The sequence below is a fragment of the Mizuhopecten yessoensis genome, unplaced genomic scaffold (genome assembly GCF_002113885.1).
Source record: "Mizuhopecten yessoensis strain PY_sf001 unplaced genomic scaffold, ASM211388v2 scaffold1321, whole genome shotgun sequence".
NCBI lineage: Eukaryota > Metazoa > Mollusca > Bivalvia > Pectinida > Pectinidae > Mizuhopecten > Mizuhopecten yessoensis.
The window spans coordinates 98,159-116,077 of record NW_018403988.1 but is presented as its reverse complement, the minus strand read 5'-3'; the positions used below and the strand labels follow the sequence as shown (position 1 = coordinate 116,077).

The 17,919-nt window shown below is 35.2% G+C and overlaps 1 protein-coding gene across 5 annotated transcripts in view; it reads right to left on the bottom strand.

Moving 5' to 3' along the window:
• Positions 1-5,126: 5,126 nt before the first annotated feature.
• LOC110459990 (AP-1 complex subunit sigma-2) overlaps positions 5,127-17,919 on the bottom strand; it is a 44,515-nt gene continuing 31,722 nt past the window's right edge. For 2 of the 5 annotated variants that reach the window (XM_021512674.1, XM_021512664.1), the window contains one exon: positions 5,127-5,940. In XM_021512674.1, the coding sequence (XP_021368349.1) occupies positions 5,884-5,940 (57 nt within the window). In that variant the 3' untranslated portion in view covers positions 5,127-5,883. Of the gene's footprint in view, positions 5,941-11,806; positions 11,835-14,046; positions 17,293-17,919 lie in introns of those variants that run through there. The other 3 variants (XM_021512682.1, XM_021512691.1, XM_021512698.1) reach the window with 2 other exon arrangements.

Below are 17,919 nucleotides of genomic sequence, written 5' to 3'. Positions count from 1 at the left end.
CTACCAGTCTTAACAGTAACACAGAACACCAATCTCAAGCCTACCAGCCCCTACCAGTCTTAACAGTAACACAGAACTCCAATCTCAAGCCTACCAGCCTCTACCAGTCTTAACAGTAACACAGAACTCCAATCTCAAGCCTACCAGCCCCTACCAGTCTTAACAGTAACACAGAACTCCAATCTCAAGCCTACCAGCCCCTACCAGCCCCAACAGCCGGACCACATGAAGAAATACAACAAACACAAATTTTCAAAAAAATAGTATACATTTTATTGATTTCAAACTTAGTTAAACATGAAAAATAGATAATATATATACATTCATTGTTTACATAATCACAGGTTGATGGACTGGTGTTGATAAATATTGGGTGTTTCAGATGTTGATTTCTTATATTTCAATCATTTCACTGTCAATTTGATTCAACGTGAGAGTTCTATTCATTTGAGAATATCTGGGCAACTCAAACGAATGAAAACAATGTCAGCAAAGAGGACAAGTATAGTAAACTCGGTGTTTAGAGACAACTGTCAGCTTCTCCGAGTGGTCCCTTATAACAGGGCTCTCTTCTGTTCCTTTTTATGTGAAATAAATGCAATGAGGATTTTTTTTTTAAATTTCGGTATCAAAATACAAGATGCATGCCAAGGGAAGTAACCCAACCAAAAAAAGGCCTTTTAGTAGCATTGTTTTCTTTACAATGGAGAATATTCTAATTGAATAAACCAATCTGAAATGAAACTCTTCTTCCGTACTAAAACATGTTACGTGGTACACCTTACCCTTAACCACAAAAATGTCAAAAATATGACATATGTATTTACATGCAAATTATTTAATTTTTTAGGGTGGTCGGGTGGTGCAGCAGATAGCGCACTTGCCTTTCACCAAGGCGGCCGGGGTTCGATTCCCCGATCGGACGTGAACAGGTATGGGGTCACCTGCCCGACCACGTGAGTTTATTTTCCCCGCGAACTAACATCCGGGCCAACCAGAGTGATTAATATAAGTTGAAATAACTTAATTCATAATTGTTTTTAAGTAAATGAAGATTATTTTTATTTATTTAATTATTGTATCAAATTATACTTACTTATAAAACTGATTAAGTTTAGTTTTTATTGATTTCTTTCAATTACCCATATTGTGATAAATCATCTGTGTATATATAATATTTATCCACAACCAAGTAATGTGTAAATAATCAAGCTCATACAAGTTTTACATTCACCATCTGGACACTTTCTGCAAAGAAGGACACATTCTCTCATGACTTAGATATCAGAAAATAGACAAGTCAACATGAAAAAATATACAATGCTGGTTTGTTTTCCACATTCTGTATCATGTACATACATGTATATGAAATATTTACATTTATGTCTTAATTTGAGAGTTTGTTTCTATTTGAGACACAATATACAGAGATAACAGTAAAACCTTGTTATACTGCCACCATATGTCCAGTAAAATTTGGCATTATAAAGAGGATTGACAATATAAAGAGTAAATATACAAATGAAATGTTATAAAGAGGGCAAAATGAAACTTAGAAGTATAATGTATGTAGGTGATAAAAAGCACGACAAATGCGACTGGGCTTTAACTTTTTTGGGGAAAAAAAAGAGATTTTGAAAAGCATTGTCAATAAATGAAGTAGCATTAACGAAATGAGTGGCACTATATTGGGGTTTTACTGTATTTCAATAATACATTGTATAAATATACTCCAAAGGAACAAAGTACATTACATTGTATTAAGTCTTTTAAACTGCATATTTTAGTCACAGAACAAATTTAGAAATTTTCACAACCATGTTTGTTTCTGATACAAAAAAAAAACAAAAAATTTGACCGTATTGATCCTTTTAGTTTGTGCTGTGCTTTTTAGTGTATCTGACAAAAAAAGTTATGTAGTTTATAAAATTAAGTCACAGAATTTAGGTTCATTCAGCTATGGGTCTAATACTAATAAATTCAGGGAATTGGTAAATTAAAATGAATCTAATTTTGTACAGTTAAAATAATAACACAATTTTTGTATTCAATTCTTTATATAGTATGTTTGTAACTCATGGAGGGTTCTACAAATTGGATGAACACTTTGTTTCAAATACTGATGAATTCAGGAAATTCGTAAAACAATTACATAATACGAGCTTTCCTATACAATTCCTATAGCATATTCCGTCTTTGCGTATTGCAGAGTTATCTTCTCTTGTTAGCAGGGATTGATTGTTACGTCATTGGTTTGTGTGAGAAAATTGCATCGTTTTCTCAAAAATTGATGATGTTACTCTCTCAAACCAATGACGTAACAATCAATACCTGCTCACAAGAGAAGATAACTCTGCAATACGCAAAGACGGAATGCATCTATGCAACTCTCACCAGGTGCTACAAGTTGGAAGACCAAGTATGAATTTGATATGTACACTTTTAATGATCATCACATTGCATCAAAACATCCCACAACTAAAGTGTATATAGCTGCCCACACATTTGCTTTGAATGCATGAATTGATCTGATTTTGTTTTCAAAAAAATAGGAGTAAGAAATTTCTACGGTCCATTTGTTTCCGCAGTGTTTTCACAATATATTTTCTTCATTCAGTCATGAGAAAATCACAAGACTGTCTACCCAAATTAAGAAATCATTCAACACTTATGAAAAATACTCTTACCATTCGTTGATCCACAAATGACATTCTGACAATTTATTTTCAAAATTAATTAAAAAATGAGGACAATTTAGTTAATGGTTTTTGAATTTCATTAAACTGGATTTTTCTTAACATATTTGGGACAAGGTACGGTTGTTTATAAACGGAAGAGAAAATTTTCAATTCATGGCTTTAAAAACTAATAAAATAAAATGAAGTGTTATTGATAGTTGTGTATTGAATAAGTGTTGTAAATTATTGTTTATTGGTTCAAGTTTGCAATTAATATTGTTGTAACAGGCTGAGAATTGGTTTATCCACTGACTGAGTAATGTTTAAGGAGAACTTCTGAAATATTAAATCATTTATAATGCTACATAATTTAACAAATTTTGTCCATAAAAAGGCATAAAATTCTTAGAGGAAATAACACTATGATAATGTAATACTGAAAAACATAAGATTTGGAGAAATTGACAAAAATCTGTCCTTGATATTTTATGCTCCAAGGGAGATAACTTTGCATATTTTTTTCAGAAAAAAAGACAAAGTTTTGATAAAATATGCATGAAGTTGAAAAAGAGAAGGAAAGCATCAAAATAACAATTTTGAATTTAAGTTTATAAACATTTATATTAAATGCAATTGCCCATACAAAAAAATAAACAAAACAAAATATAAATCATCTAATTAATTCAATATTTCATAAGCAATCCGAAGCATGAATTATGTTATTTATCCCACTAAGACAGAAGTGTTTTTTCTGACAATATCAGAAATCTTTAAAGGAGGTATACTGGCCGTACATGGACCCTATTCCTGTGTACAGTAGGTAAAAAGTAAAGGGCCAATCTTCCTGAATCTTTTCAAATGCCAATAAGTTGTGTGAACTAAAAAAAAAATCACTTCTGATAAATTAAGTATATTGTCGTAATTTTGATGATTGTGGATTGGCAAAACACACCAATTTATTGAGATACAATGATTTTCTGTAAGCAGGTAAATTATAATTGTATGTGGTTGCTAAAATCAAGTATATGAGTTTGTTTGGATTATATCTACCGAAAACAACATTGTTAAAAATTCAGAAGATCTGAAATCCACAGAATATATTGATAAAATTGTTCAGATAATGCAACATCAACATAATATTTGTGCAAATTGAGAAAAGACGATGACCAAGAAACCTGGAAATGGTATTGTAACAAACCTTCCATTTATTTAGAAACTAATACATGCATGTATATAAATATATAAAACAAAACACGAAGACTAAATTTCGCTAGCACTTCCGCCCATCTAGGAGCTCTTCAGGAATAAATAGAAATCACCTGAAGAGCCCCAAGATGGGCGAAAGTGCTAGCGAAATTTAGTCTTGGTGTTTTGTTATATATATATATTTTTACCGTCAAATGGACATTTAAAACTCTTTGCCACTAAATTTTTATTTTTATTTTCAATAGTAGTGACAGTGCTAAGTGTGTGTGTGTAAGACATCTATGGATCTCGTTGTGCACGAGTCTCATTGACATTGCATGTGGTATGCTAGTTTGATCTGTTGACGGCAATGTGTATGTGGCTTAATTAGCTTGGTTGATCAATTGATGCAATTTTGTGTATGCCACTGTTGATGTCAACTTGCATGTGCATGCATGGTTGCTCTATTGAAGCCAGTCTGTATGTGGCTTGTGCTTGCTAGGTTGATCTATTGAAGCCAGTCTGTGTGTGGCTTGTGCCTGCTAGGTTGATCTGTTGAAGCCAATCTGTGTGTGGCTTGTGCATGCATGGTTGATCTATTGAAGCCAGTCTGTATGTGGCTTTTGCATGCATGGGTGATCTATTGAAGCCAGTCTGTATGTGGCTTTTGCATGCATGGTTGATCTATTGAAGCCAGTCTGGATGTGGCTTTTGCATGCATGGTTGATCTATTGAAGCCAGTCTGGATGTGGCTTTTGCATGCATGGTTGATCTATTGAAGCCAGTCTGGATGTGGCTTTTGCATGCATGGTTGATCTATTGAAGCCAGTCTGTAGGTGGCTTGTGCATGCATGGTTGATCTATTAAAGCCAGTCTGTATGTGGCTTGTGCATGCATGGTTGATCTATTGAAGCCAATCTGTGTGTGGCTTGTGCCTGCTAGGTTGATCTATTGAAGCCAGTCTGTATGTGGCTTGTGCCTACATGGTTGATCTATTGAAGCCAGTCTGTATGTGGCTTGTGGATGCATGGGTGATCTATTGAAGCCAGTCTGTGGGTGGCTTGGGGCTGCTAGGTTGATCTGTTGAAGCCAGGCTGTGTGTGGCTTGTGCATGCATGGGTGGTCTATTGAAGCCCGTCTGTTTTGTGGCTTGTGCATGCATGGTTAATCTATTGAAGCCAGTCTGTATGTGGCTTTTGCCTGCATGGTTGATCTATTGAAGCCCGTCTGTGTGTGGCTTGTGCCTGCTAGGTTGATCTGTTGAAGCCAGTCTGTGTGTGGCTTGTGCATGCATGGTTGATCTATTGAAGCCAGTCTGTTTTGTGGCTTGTGCATGCATGGTTGATCTATTGAAGCCAGTCTGTATGTGGCTTGTGCATGCATGGTTGATCTATTGAAGCCAGCCTGTATGTGGCTTGTGCCTGCATGGTTGATCTATTGAAGCCAGTCTGTGTGTGGCTTGTGCCTGCTAGGTTGATCTATTGAAGCCAGCCTATATGTGGCGTGTGCCTGCTAGGTTGATCCAGGGATGCCAGCCTGTATTTTGTAATCATATGCTATGATTGATCCGTTGAAGCCAGCTTGTTTGTGGTGAATGCATGCTTAGGTTGATCTGTTGTTGCCAGCCTGTTTGTGGTGAATGCATGCTAAGGTTGATTTGTTGATGCCAGCCGGTTTGTGGTGAATGCATGCTTAGGTTGATTTGTTGAGGCCAGCCTGTTTGTGGTGAATGCATGCTAAGGTTGTTTTGTTGATGCCAGCCTGTTTGTGGTGAATGCATGCTTAGGTTCATTTGTTGATGCCAGCCTGTTTGTGGTGAATGAATGCTAAGGTTGATTTGTTGATGCCAGCCGGTTTGTGGTGAATGCATGCTTAGGTTGCTCTGTTGTAGCCAGCCTGTTTGTGGTGAATGCATGCTTAGGTTGATTTGTTGATACCAGCCTGTTTGTGGTGAATGCATGCTAAGGTTGATTTGTTGATGCCAGCCTGTTTGTGGTAAGATGCTAATGTTGATCCCAGTTTAGCTTGAGCTTGTAAATCCCATTTCCTCTAGAATACCTTTTGGTTCCTCAGATTCCTGTAAAAATACAACAGAGAACAAACCGTCATAAAACAACAAATTGTACAAACAGAAAACAGGTACAATATATATTGATATCAATTGTCTACCATGTAATCAATAAACTTTGACAGAAATGAATATTTAATGATTTCTAACGTTTAAACCTCCAACAAGTTATATTGTATAATTTTGTCTGATATTGGTAGGTATCTTCTGGACATGTACGTATACCTAATCGTCCTCGGTACTCCGGGGGTTACACTCATTTTCACTCTCGTCACCCCTGGAATATGTCATAGCAAACTCAAGGCTCAGTGTGCACCACCTTGTTGCTGAGACAAGAAGACTAGTTTAATCCTTTCATGTGCATCAAAAGAATCTCACAGTTGCATAACCGCAAAATTGACATAACCGTAAAATTGACATAACAGTAAAATTCACTGGCTCTGAAGTCGGGTGTCAGTCCCTTGTAATCTTCAAAAGACAGGTATCAGCCTATTGATTGGTCAGGATTTTCACCCGAGACCAATCAAATGCCTTTTATTTTACTATGACATATTCCAGGGGTGCAGAGAGCCTATGTGAGCATAACCCCTGAAGTACCGAGGATGGTACATAATGTGTGTTCCTCATTTGTTATCTGAATATAACATTAACATTAGGGCCCAGATGTGCAAAAAATAACTAGCTTAGTGAGTTTTAATGATTTTTTTCAAAACATGATTTTTGAGAAATATCCCAAAGTCTACAAATTCTTTTATTTATATTATTTCTTATCCACAGGTATTCACTTTGAGTCTCTATACAAACAATTTCAGTTAATATTTTTGAAATAATATCAGTTCAAATGTTCAGGTTAAATTCTCCTGAAGCTGATCAGATTTTGAACAAAGGGCCCTGATAGGTCTAGCTTAATACTACTGAGCTGGTTATGCATATATGACAATGATATAATGAGGCCTCAAACAAGAGGCCAAGCAGTCCTGTATCGCTCACCCGTTTGTTTTTGTTCATTTAACCTAGAAATATGGTTTATTAATTTTGATTACAAGTTGAACTTAATATCTTAAAACACTGTCTCTGTTACATGACTATACTGTATGATTACCTCTAGAACCAAGCAATTAGTTTGTACAGAGTGTAAATATTTACAAATGTAATAATACATAAGTCTATGGACCTATAAATATACTGTTACAACACGCAGTAACTCATTGTTTCATGTTCTTCCATTTTTCTGAAAATTAAGGTTCCATTTTTGAGCCTACATTGACCAATACAATCAATTTTGTATTAAGTTTTGTGGTTCAGGCTTGTGAGATACCCTTGCATTGTCCAGTATACTGAACACCCTTCTCATTGTTTGGTTTATTGGACAATATTTTGGAGGAGTCTTTCCACTGTCTAGTATTACTGAGTAAGAATTTAGAAACCCCCTTTCCACTGTCTAGTATATTGGACAATATTTTGGAGGAGTCTTTCCCACTGTCTAGTATTACTGAGCAAGATATTAGAAACCCCCTTCCCGTTGTCTAGTATATTGGACAATGTTTTGGGGGAGTCTTTCCCACTGTCTAGAATTACTGGACAAGATATTAGAAACCCCCTCCCCACTGTCTAGTATATACACTGTCTTAGTATTACTGAGTAAGATTTTAGAAACCCCCTCCCCACTGTCTAATATATTGGACAATATTTTGGGGAAGTCTTTCCACTGTCTAGTATTACTGAGTAAGAAATTAGAAACCCCTTCCCACTGTCTAGTATATTGGACAATATTTTGGAGAAGTCTTTCCCACTATCTAGTATTACTGGACAAGATATTAGAACCCCCCTCCCCACTGTCTAGTATATCCACTGTCTTAATATTACTGAGTAAGATTTTAGAAACCCCCTCCCCACTGTCTAGTATTACTGAGGAAGATTTTAGAAACCCCCTCCCCACTGTCTAATATATTGGACAATATTTTGGGGAAGTCTTTTCACTGTCTAGTATTACTGAGTAAGAAATTAGAACCCCCTTCCCACTGTCTAGTATATTGGACAATATTTTGGAGGAGTCTATCCCACTGTCGAGTATTACTGAGTAAGATTTTAGAAACCCCTTCCCACTGACTATTATATTGGACAATATTTTGGAGGAGTCTTTCCCACGTACTGTCTAGTATTACTGGACAAGATATTAGAAACCCCCTCCCCACTGTCTAGTATATACACTGTCTTAGTATTACTGAGTAAGATTTTAGAACCCCCCTCCCCACTGTCTAGTATTACTGAGTAAGATTTTAGAGACCCTTCCCACTGTCTAGTATATTGGACAATATTTTGGACGAGTCTTTCCCACGTACTGTCTAGTATTACTGGACAAGATATTAGAAACCCCCTCCCCACTGTCTAGTATATCCACTCTCTTAGTATTACTGAGTAAGATTTTAGAAACCCCTTCCCACTGGTCTAGAATATTGGACAATATTTTGGAGGAGTCTTTCCCACTGTCGAGTATTACTGAGTAAGATTTTAGAAACCCCTTCCCACTGTCTAGTATATTGGACAATATTTTGGAGGAGTCTTTCCCACGTACTGTCTAGTATTACTGGACAAGATATTAGAAACCCCCTCCCCACTGTCTAGTATTACTGAGGAAGATTTTAGAAACCCTTCCCACTGTCTAGTATATTGGACAATATTTTGGAGGAGTCTTTCCCACGTACTGTCTAGTATTACTGGACAAGATATTAGAACCCCCCTCCCCACTGTCTAGTATATCCACTGTCTTAATATTACTGAGTAAGATTTTAGAAACCCCTTCCCACTGGTCTAGTATATTGGACAATATTTTGGAGGAGTCTTTCCCACGTACTGTCTAGTATTACTGGACAAGATATTAGAACCCCCCTCCCCACTGTCTAGTATTACTGAGGAAGATTTTAGAAACCCTTCCCACTGTCTAGTATATTGGACAATATTTTGGACGAGTCTTTCCCACGTACTGTCTAGTATTACTGGACAAGATATTAGAAACCCCCTCCCCACTGTCTAGTATTACTGAGTAAGATTTTAGAGACCCTTCCCACTGTCTAGTATATTGGACAATATTTTGGACGAGTCTTTCCCACGTACTGTCTAGTATTACTGGACAAGATATTAGAAACCCCCTCCACACTGTCTAGTATATCCACTGTCTTAGCATTACTGAGTAAGATTTTAGAAACCCCATCCCCCCTGTCTAGCATTACTGAGTAAGATATTCGAAACCCCCTTTCCATTGTCTAGTATTACTGAGTAAGATTTTAGAGACCCTTCCCACTGTCTAGTATATTGGACAATATTTTGGAGGAGTCTTTCCCACGTACTGTCTAGTATTACTGGACAAGATATTAGAACCCCCCTCCCCACTGTCTAGTATATCCACTCTCTTAGTATTACTGAGTAAGATTTTAGAAACACCTTCCCACTGGTCTAGAATATTTGACAATATTTTGGTGAAGTCTTTCCCACTATCTAGTATTACTGGACAAGATATTAAAAAAAAACTCCCCACTGTCTAGTATATCCACTGTCTTAGTATTCCTGAGTAAGATTTTAGAACCCCCCTCCCCACTGTCTAGTATTACTGAGTAAGATTTTAGAAACACCTTCCCACTGGTCTAGAATATTTGACAATATTTTGGAGAAGTCTTTCCCACTATCTAGTATTACTGGACAAGATATTAGAACCCCCCTCCCCACTGTCTAGTATATCCACTCTCTTAGTATTACTGAGTAAGATTTTAGAAACCCCCTCCCCACTGTCTAGCATTACTGAGTAAGATATTAGAAACCCCCTTTCCATTGTCTAGTATTACTGAGTAAGATTTTAGAAACCCCTTCCCACTGGTCTAGAATATTTGACAATATTTTGGAGAAGTCTTTCCCACTATCTAGTATTACTGGACAAGATATTAGAAACCCCTTCCCACTGGTCTAGAATATTGGACAATATTTTGGAGAAGTCTTTCCCACTATCTAGTATTACTGGACAAGATTTTAGAAACCCCTTCCCACTGGTCTAGAATATTGGACAATATTTTGGAGAAGTCTTTCCCACGTACTGTCTAGCATTACTGGACAAGATATTAGAAACCCCCTCCCCACTGACTAGTATTACTGAGTAAGATTTTAGAAACCCCCTTCCCACTGTCTAGTATATTGGACAATATTTTGGAGGAGTCTTTCCACTGTCTACTATTACAGAACAAGATTTTTGGTATGCTCTCCCATTGTTTTGTGTATTGCATTTAATGTATTCAAATTTGTTTTATAAAAGTGTAAAAAAAATCTCTGAAAAAAATCTTATTCAGAAACTAAACAGGTAACATTGAATAAAACTGGTGAAACAATCAGAAGTTTGTATCAAATAACATTTTATGAATGAAAATCAGGGTCACCTCCAACAGAAATAGATAACGAAGTTAAAGTATTAAGCATAGAGAATAAGAATAAAAGCCAAACATAGAGAGGGTAAGAGAGTCTATTAGTTGTGTGTTAGGAATAAACAGTTAACAAACATAGAGTTGATCATCAAAATACACAAGTCTGGACTACAAAGTTAACTCATTCACCCCTGAGGACACATTTAAACTCTTCCAATTCAAAGGTTGGAATAGTACATTATGAAATTTCAGGGGTGAATGAGTTAAGGATCCCCGTAACACTGCCAAAAATTAACAACACACTGGAAACTGATTTTCTGGCATGACTATTCTGTCTTTGCGTATTGCAGAGTTATCTTCTCTTGTGAGCAGGTATTGATTGTTACGTCGTTAGTTTGTGTGAGAAAATTACGTCGTTTTCTCAAAAACTTATGACGTTAATCTCACAAACAAATGACGTAACAATCAATACCTGCTCACAAGAGAAGATAACTCTGCAATACGCAAAGACGGAATACATTGCAGGACTTTAAGAAAACTTTTAAAGATGAATTAACAAAATATAATCAACAAAATTGTTCTGCGAGTAAAAATTCAGCGGGGCTAGACCGGGGTTCGAACCCTGCACTTCAGATTGTTAGACCATTGCTTTAACCAACAGAAGTGTCCTGGCCTAACAATGCTACAGTTAGAATTAAGGGGAGGTAACTTTGTATCTGAGAAACCACAGTGCAGTGGGACAGGGATCCTAAATATCATGGGTTGATATGTGTAGAATTGAAGAGCTGAGATCAGCGTTGTCAGATGACTTGACCTGACCAAGGCAGTAGGGCCGAAGTCTGTCTGAGGCTGCTGAAAACTAAACTAGTCGCTGGTCTTCAGTCCACCATATCAACCCATACAGGAGAAGGTAACTTTTTATTTTATCACATGATTGACTGTAGGCCAAGAAATACCTGAACATCAAAATCTCACTAAACGTACATTTCATATATAAAGAAGTTTTTTTTATTACATAACTGCAATCAAGCAGTGAATTTAACAACAGATCTATATGATATCTAATGAGCCTCACTTTGGATTTCAAGGTCAAATACCTCCAAATTTATAATATTGATGACTCTAAGATATTGGCTATCCCTATACACAATACAGGTCAGACAAAATATATGTTGGGTCATGTGATTGAATTCAGCCAATAACATTAGCACAAAATGTTTGTGTATCTTTAAAACATACTAAGTCAAGAGGGAATGTGTACTTTGCATTTTGGCAGATTTACGTAAATTTCACAAGGTATTTTTCCAGGTATGCTGGTACATATTTTCCTCATGTAATCTTTAATCATTAGAGGGATACAAGAGAGAATAGCCAGTAGGTCTAGCATGACTAACAGTGAATAGGCATGCATTAGTGTTCTTATTTCAGAAGGTCAATGTCATGTACGTATAGAATCACCCCATACTCACCGATCGCATCGGTCTGTGATGTATATATCTGTTGTGTATATGGAAATGTATTATATAAACATCATTACTTTTGAAAATCGTAGAATTCTCATTACATGTTTTTACAGGTTTTTTGTACTTCCATTTGATAGCCTTTTAACTCATTCACCCCTGAAGACACATTTGAACTCTTCCAATTCAAAGGTTGGAATAGTTCATTATGAAATTTCAGGGGTGAATGATCATGAGTTAAATACAAAGTATTCTGATGAAAAAACATATTACAACTATTACACATGAAAGTTTAGCATTCAGAAACTGTTTGGGTCTTTCAGTCTTTATGTTCAAGTATTTCAGAAGCAATTTTGTCTTCGTGTAAAATTCAAATTCTGAGGGAAATGTGTAAATGGTTTCTGATTGACCCTCTTTGTCTAACTGAAATGATTACCATCAATACCAGGACATTGCTTCCCCCCTGAAATCATTAGTTCACAAATTAGTAAATAGGTAAGTCTAACAAGTACAGTATAATGAAATGAAAGAAACCACCCGCATTTTATTTTTATTTTTTTTGTCATATGACTATACAGCAGAGGAATATGTTAATTCTTATAGACAGAATAGAATCTGTGTATCTGTACATTACTCAATGTTTTTAGTGCATAATCATGGAATATGCTTGGGAGCACTTGAGTTTTACTTACCATCATAATCTTAAGAATATGTCTTTCAATCCTTAACTGTTACCAAATTAAATTTGTTGAGACAATTTGTCCCTTTACTGTACATTTGTTGGTTTCGGGGTATATGGAGACAATTTGTCCCTTTACTGTACGTTTGTTGGTTTCGGGGTATATGGAGACAATTTTTACCTTTACTGTACATATGTTGGTTTCGGGGTATATGGAGACAATTTGTCCCTTTACTGTACATATGTTGGTTTTGGGGTATATGGATGATTGTATGACTTCAATAGAATATTTCTTAATACCGACCTAATAAAGCTGTTCCAAAATCTTGCCACCTTATAATTAATTGTCCAGCAAAAATACATTTTGTTTAAATTTCATGAGGCAGAATAGATATAATCAATGTATGCGTGTATGTTATTGTGGAAAATACTTATCTCAGATTGTTTGATTTCCCCCCCCCCCTCCCCCACTAAATTTTATCATCTTTGTTATAATATTCCACCATAATACATACAAATGCATATTATTTTTTAAACAAAATGTAATATGTTTTGTTGATTTATTACAAGTGGGGTTGTACTTAGGTAAACAAAAGCAATTCTAGCTGGTCCCGTCGTATAGTACATCACCAGCCAAAACTCTGATCGCTGCTGTGGTGTTTAGTTTATATACCATTCCTGGCCACAATCTGTTTATTAACTTTGTGAGACACATATCACCTGTCCAAGTAACTGTCCTGTTTTTACAGGGTCCAATTTGATATTAACAAGTGAATATTATGTTTTCAACTTTTATTTTAAAATATATAACACTGATGAGTTGAACAGAAAATACAAAGAACTTATAGTTTTCGTGTTAAATTAACAGGGTGTAAATTTTAAAAGGATTTATATAGGAAAATCTGTAAAACAACGCTGGTTTCCAGAGTAGAGAGGTTCTGGATTTGACAGGGTAATTGATTAACATACCACTTTTTGTTTGTTTTCAGTCAAATGCCCTCACAACAGCTAGGCCATATTTTCAATTTACATGTGATCAACTGGTCACCAGAAAACCTGACCAAAATTAGAAAACGATTCCTTAAACATACATGAAAGGGTTGTATCTATAAAACCCTTACCATAAAACCATGTGCTTTATCTGTTTTCAGTCAGTGTTTGCAGAAAGTTTTTCACACTATTTTTCTATGCTGAATAAAAAAAAATCTTTGCAATTCCAATTCTTTCAGTATCATTAAAATGTACAGCCATAGCCTTAGCATATTATGTGGGGAGGAAATTAACTTTATCCCGGTAGTTTCAGCCTGAAATCCAGGCTTGCCACCCTCTAGGGCTACAAAAGTTGAGAGCTCGCACCAAGGCTGTCAAATACAAAAGTTTTGGGGTGTTGTCTATTTCCGTCATCATTAAAGTATCCACAAAGATCGTCATCGTAAAGTATCCACAAACATCGTCATTGTTTAATTTAATTAAGTATCCAAACATCGTCATCGTAAAGTATCCACAAAGATCGTCATCGTAAAGTATCCACAAACATCGTCATCGTAAAGTATCCACAAACAAGTCAATGTAAGTTTGTTAGCTTCGAGAAATTTATTGATGAGATTTCTTTATCAGGTACAATGACATCTATTAAATAGTACAACAGAAAAGCAAAAATCAGCCCTATATTTAGGACACGGGTGTACAACCATTGTACCAACACCCATACTGCACACACACGACATAGCACTTATCATTCTGTTGGTTAGGAGATCTAGAGTACACAGAGTACATGTGTAAGTAAACAATAAGTTTTTCTCAATTAATCACCAACGTATCCCTCTTTATAATGTCAAAATTTTGCCCGACAAATAATAATGATGGCAGCATAATGAGGCATTATTGTAATTTTCGAAAACAGTTCCCAGTTTTCATATTTACATTACCATAAAATTATAATCTCATAGACAGGAATATGTATAAAGTCTTCAGGGAAACATTCCATCAGACTTGTCACCTCCTTCAGTCACAGTACAACAACAGAACAATTATTTCAATGAGTAACAAAACTAGAAATGTGTTCGTTTTTACAGTAAAGTCCTTGGATACATTGGGGAAACAATTTGTTTTTTCATTTTCTTTGAGAGAGAAAACATTTATTTCAATATTTATATCTGAGAGATAATTGGAAAGAGAAACATTCTGTTTATTTCCATTTATCAGTATTTAAGAGAACTATCTAGAGAGATATTAAGATGGTTTCAAAGGGATTGTACTTTCATTTTATCAATTATTCAACATGTAAATTACATCTATTTGGTCCAAATTCACACATTAAAGCAAATGAACAACATTATCCTGTTTCTCCTCGCTGTGTTAGTTTATAACCATCAATGATAAGAAACACAAGCATTATAAATAACATAATGGGTTAACCCTTTCACCCCTATATAACTTTAGTAGACTCTACCATGCATTGATATGGATGAGTTCATTATGGTCTACAGTGGTGAAAGGGTTAAGACTAGCTACACCTTTATCTAATTGGAATGATTCACTACAACTGGAATTTTTGTAGTACATGGTCAAATTAATTATATAACATGAAAATAAATACACCATTTTACAAACATGTTTTCAGTTTATATAAAGTTTAACCTTTTACTCAGACACACCATAATACAAATAATAACAGTAAAACCTTGTTATAATGCCCTTCATTTCATCTGCCACCTCGCTGCAGGGGCACCTCACTTATCCCTTATAATGACATTTGCAGTATTGGTGTTTTTGTTATAAAACGTAGAAAATAACCTTCATTTCAATGATTGATTTCCTGTCTAGGATACACTAGAATGCATATAATGGGATGTATAAATCAAAATTAAAGGGGTGGGGGGAAGGGATTGGTCCATGAACGCCTGTCATTACATGCACTTGTTGTGCACATATTAAAATTTGGCGAAAACTGAATCAACACCCAGAGCTATAGCCCTGAACGTGTCCCTCCATTTAATGCCAAACCTTCTATAGTCTGCCAACGTTATAATGTAGCTGGAAACATTGTGGCATTATAACAAGGTTTTATTGTAGTTTGGAGCAAAATAAATAACACATCACTATACCTGTGAAGACCCCTCATAGACTTATCCAGTTACTCAGGACAATATTTCAAACCTGTACAGGCATGTTCATAACCTTCCTGTTCGTTATAACTTTAGCATTGATCAAAATATACACATCTAATACATAACAAATCTATATACTGTAAGTAAACATGTTTTAGTGGTAGCCTTATTTTAGCGCTTTTGGTGCTCAACTATAGCATAAAGTAAGGTATCATTTTCACTATTTATTGAATACCAGGTATATTGTAGATGTGCGTATCCATGCATCAATGCCCTATCTGTTTAAATTTGGTAATGCGCTAAATTAAGCACATTTACAGTACATATAATTGTCTTGGTGACTTCATACAATTGAACAACCAGTTTTCAGCACACCACTTTTGGTTATCAAAACAATATAAATGATAATTCCGGAAAATCATGTTATCATTATTGCAATGGCACAGCTAGGGATTTGTGATTACCGTATTTGACCAAACAATCACCCGCTATTACGTTTCTGGTCATTATATGTCACCAATCTCATATTTACCGACTGAATTTAAAATCTGTTACAGCTACTTCTTAGCAGAATTCTTTTTGCAATTAGTCTAATTTTTCCAAATTGTGAAGTCTCCATGGTACTTATGGGTCAAATACGGTATAAGTATTCAAATAGCAAGACACATTATTCATCTTTCTAATATACAATATGAAACAGAACATGATCCAAGTTTTACTCCTTTTTTTCTTAATGTAATTTCCAATAAATTTTCACAGGCAAAAATCTTGACAAAATGTTCACATTTTAATCCCAAAAATAACTTGGTATTCATGACGCCAAAATTACATTTGCTAGGTATATGAAATAAACATACAAAATAATGAGCACTGGATATTATCTGGATTTAACAAGATTAATTAATTGATACTTCTATTGCTATTATTAACAAAAACCAACACAAATTTTCTCTCAAAACTGAATTGATTGACTTGTGTTTTATCAGACCATTTCTCTATACTTCTTCGTAGTCTAGATAGCTAGTGGTTTTGATATCAAATTCTGAATTTCTTTGACATCAGAAAATAACCAAAATGCTTTCAATTAATGAAATATTGCAAGAATCTCTGGAAAACAACAATGTTCTATTTATATACGACAACTATATTAAGCATCTTTTACGTACGAAAGTAATATTTTTCTTCTTCTTCTGTGAAGCAAATGAAAACAAATTGCTTTAATTCTACTTTAAATTTCTATAGTAAATTTACTTTTTTCACATTTGGCAAAAATGAAAAATATTTTAAAAATTCCAGTATGAAAAGTATTTGAACCAAATATTTTACATATTTTGACAATTTTGGACATCCAGTGTTAAAAGCAAAACTGTTTTGTTCATAACCTCTGAAAGCTGTGCATTCATTATTTTTGGTTAACTTGATCTTTATCGATAAAATCTTACAGAAATTACATGTATATAAAGCAGCTTACTTCACAGTAGCTCAAATCTATGTCAATTCAGTTCTGACTAAAATGTTAATTAAGCTCATAAAATGACACCAGAGAACTGTTTTCCAAGAAACAACCACACATACAAAAAAACACTAGTTTTATAATTACTGGGTAAAAAGTCAAAATTTGTTCTACAGGAAAGCTGTTTATTGAAGCATGCCCATGCGATTCATCCCAGGCCGTGGTCCTCGAAAAATCCTTGAGGGGTCTCCTCCTATGGAAAAAAAAGGAGGCATAATAATGCATTAATGATCATGTTATATAGTGTCATCATGCTATGTACATGCTATGACGGTACACCAGCGGTAAGCCTGGGCTTGTTTACATCTCTTAACAGGGGTAAACAAACTTAACTCATTCACCCCTGAAGACACATTTGAACTCTTCCAACTCAAAGGTTGGAATAGTTCATAATGACATTTCAGGGGTGAGTGAGTTAATATAAACCATTTGAATATGACCTTTATAATACAAAATATGCCCGCTTTATTTAAAAATATTTGAATTTATGATCGAGAGGACATTGAAAAATGTCTAGGTCCAGGCACAGTGACATGTTTAATGACGAAACAGTTTAATTAGTGAATTTACCACCCAGAGGACGTCAAAAAATGTCTTGATCTGGGCATAATATTTAAGATCTAGATTGCAACTACTACTCAGAGGGCATCAAAAAAAGTCTAGATTAAAGCATTATGTTAAGATTTAGGTTGCGACTTCAGGCAAAACTAAATAAAACAATTTACTTTACCGACATAGATCCTCACAATTTTAAGGGTTACAGCCAGTTAACATTTCATTTTATTCACCTCAAAATCATGGTTTACAGTTGAAATGTTGA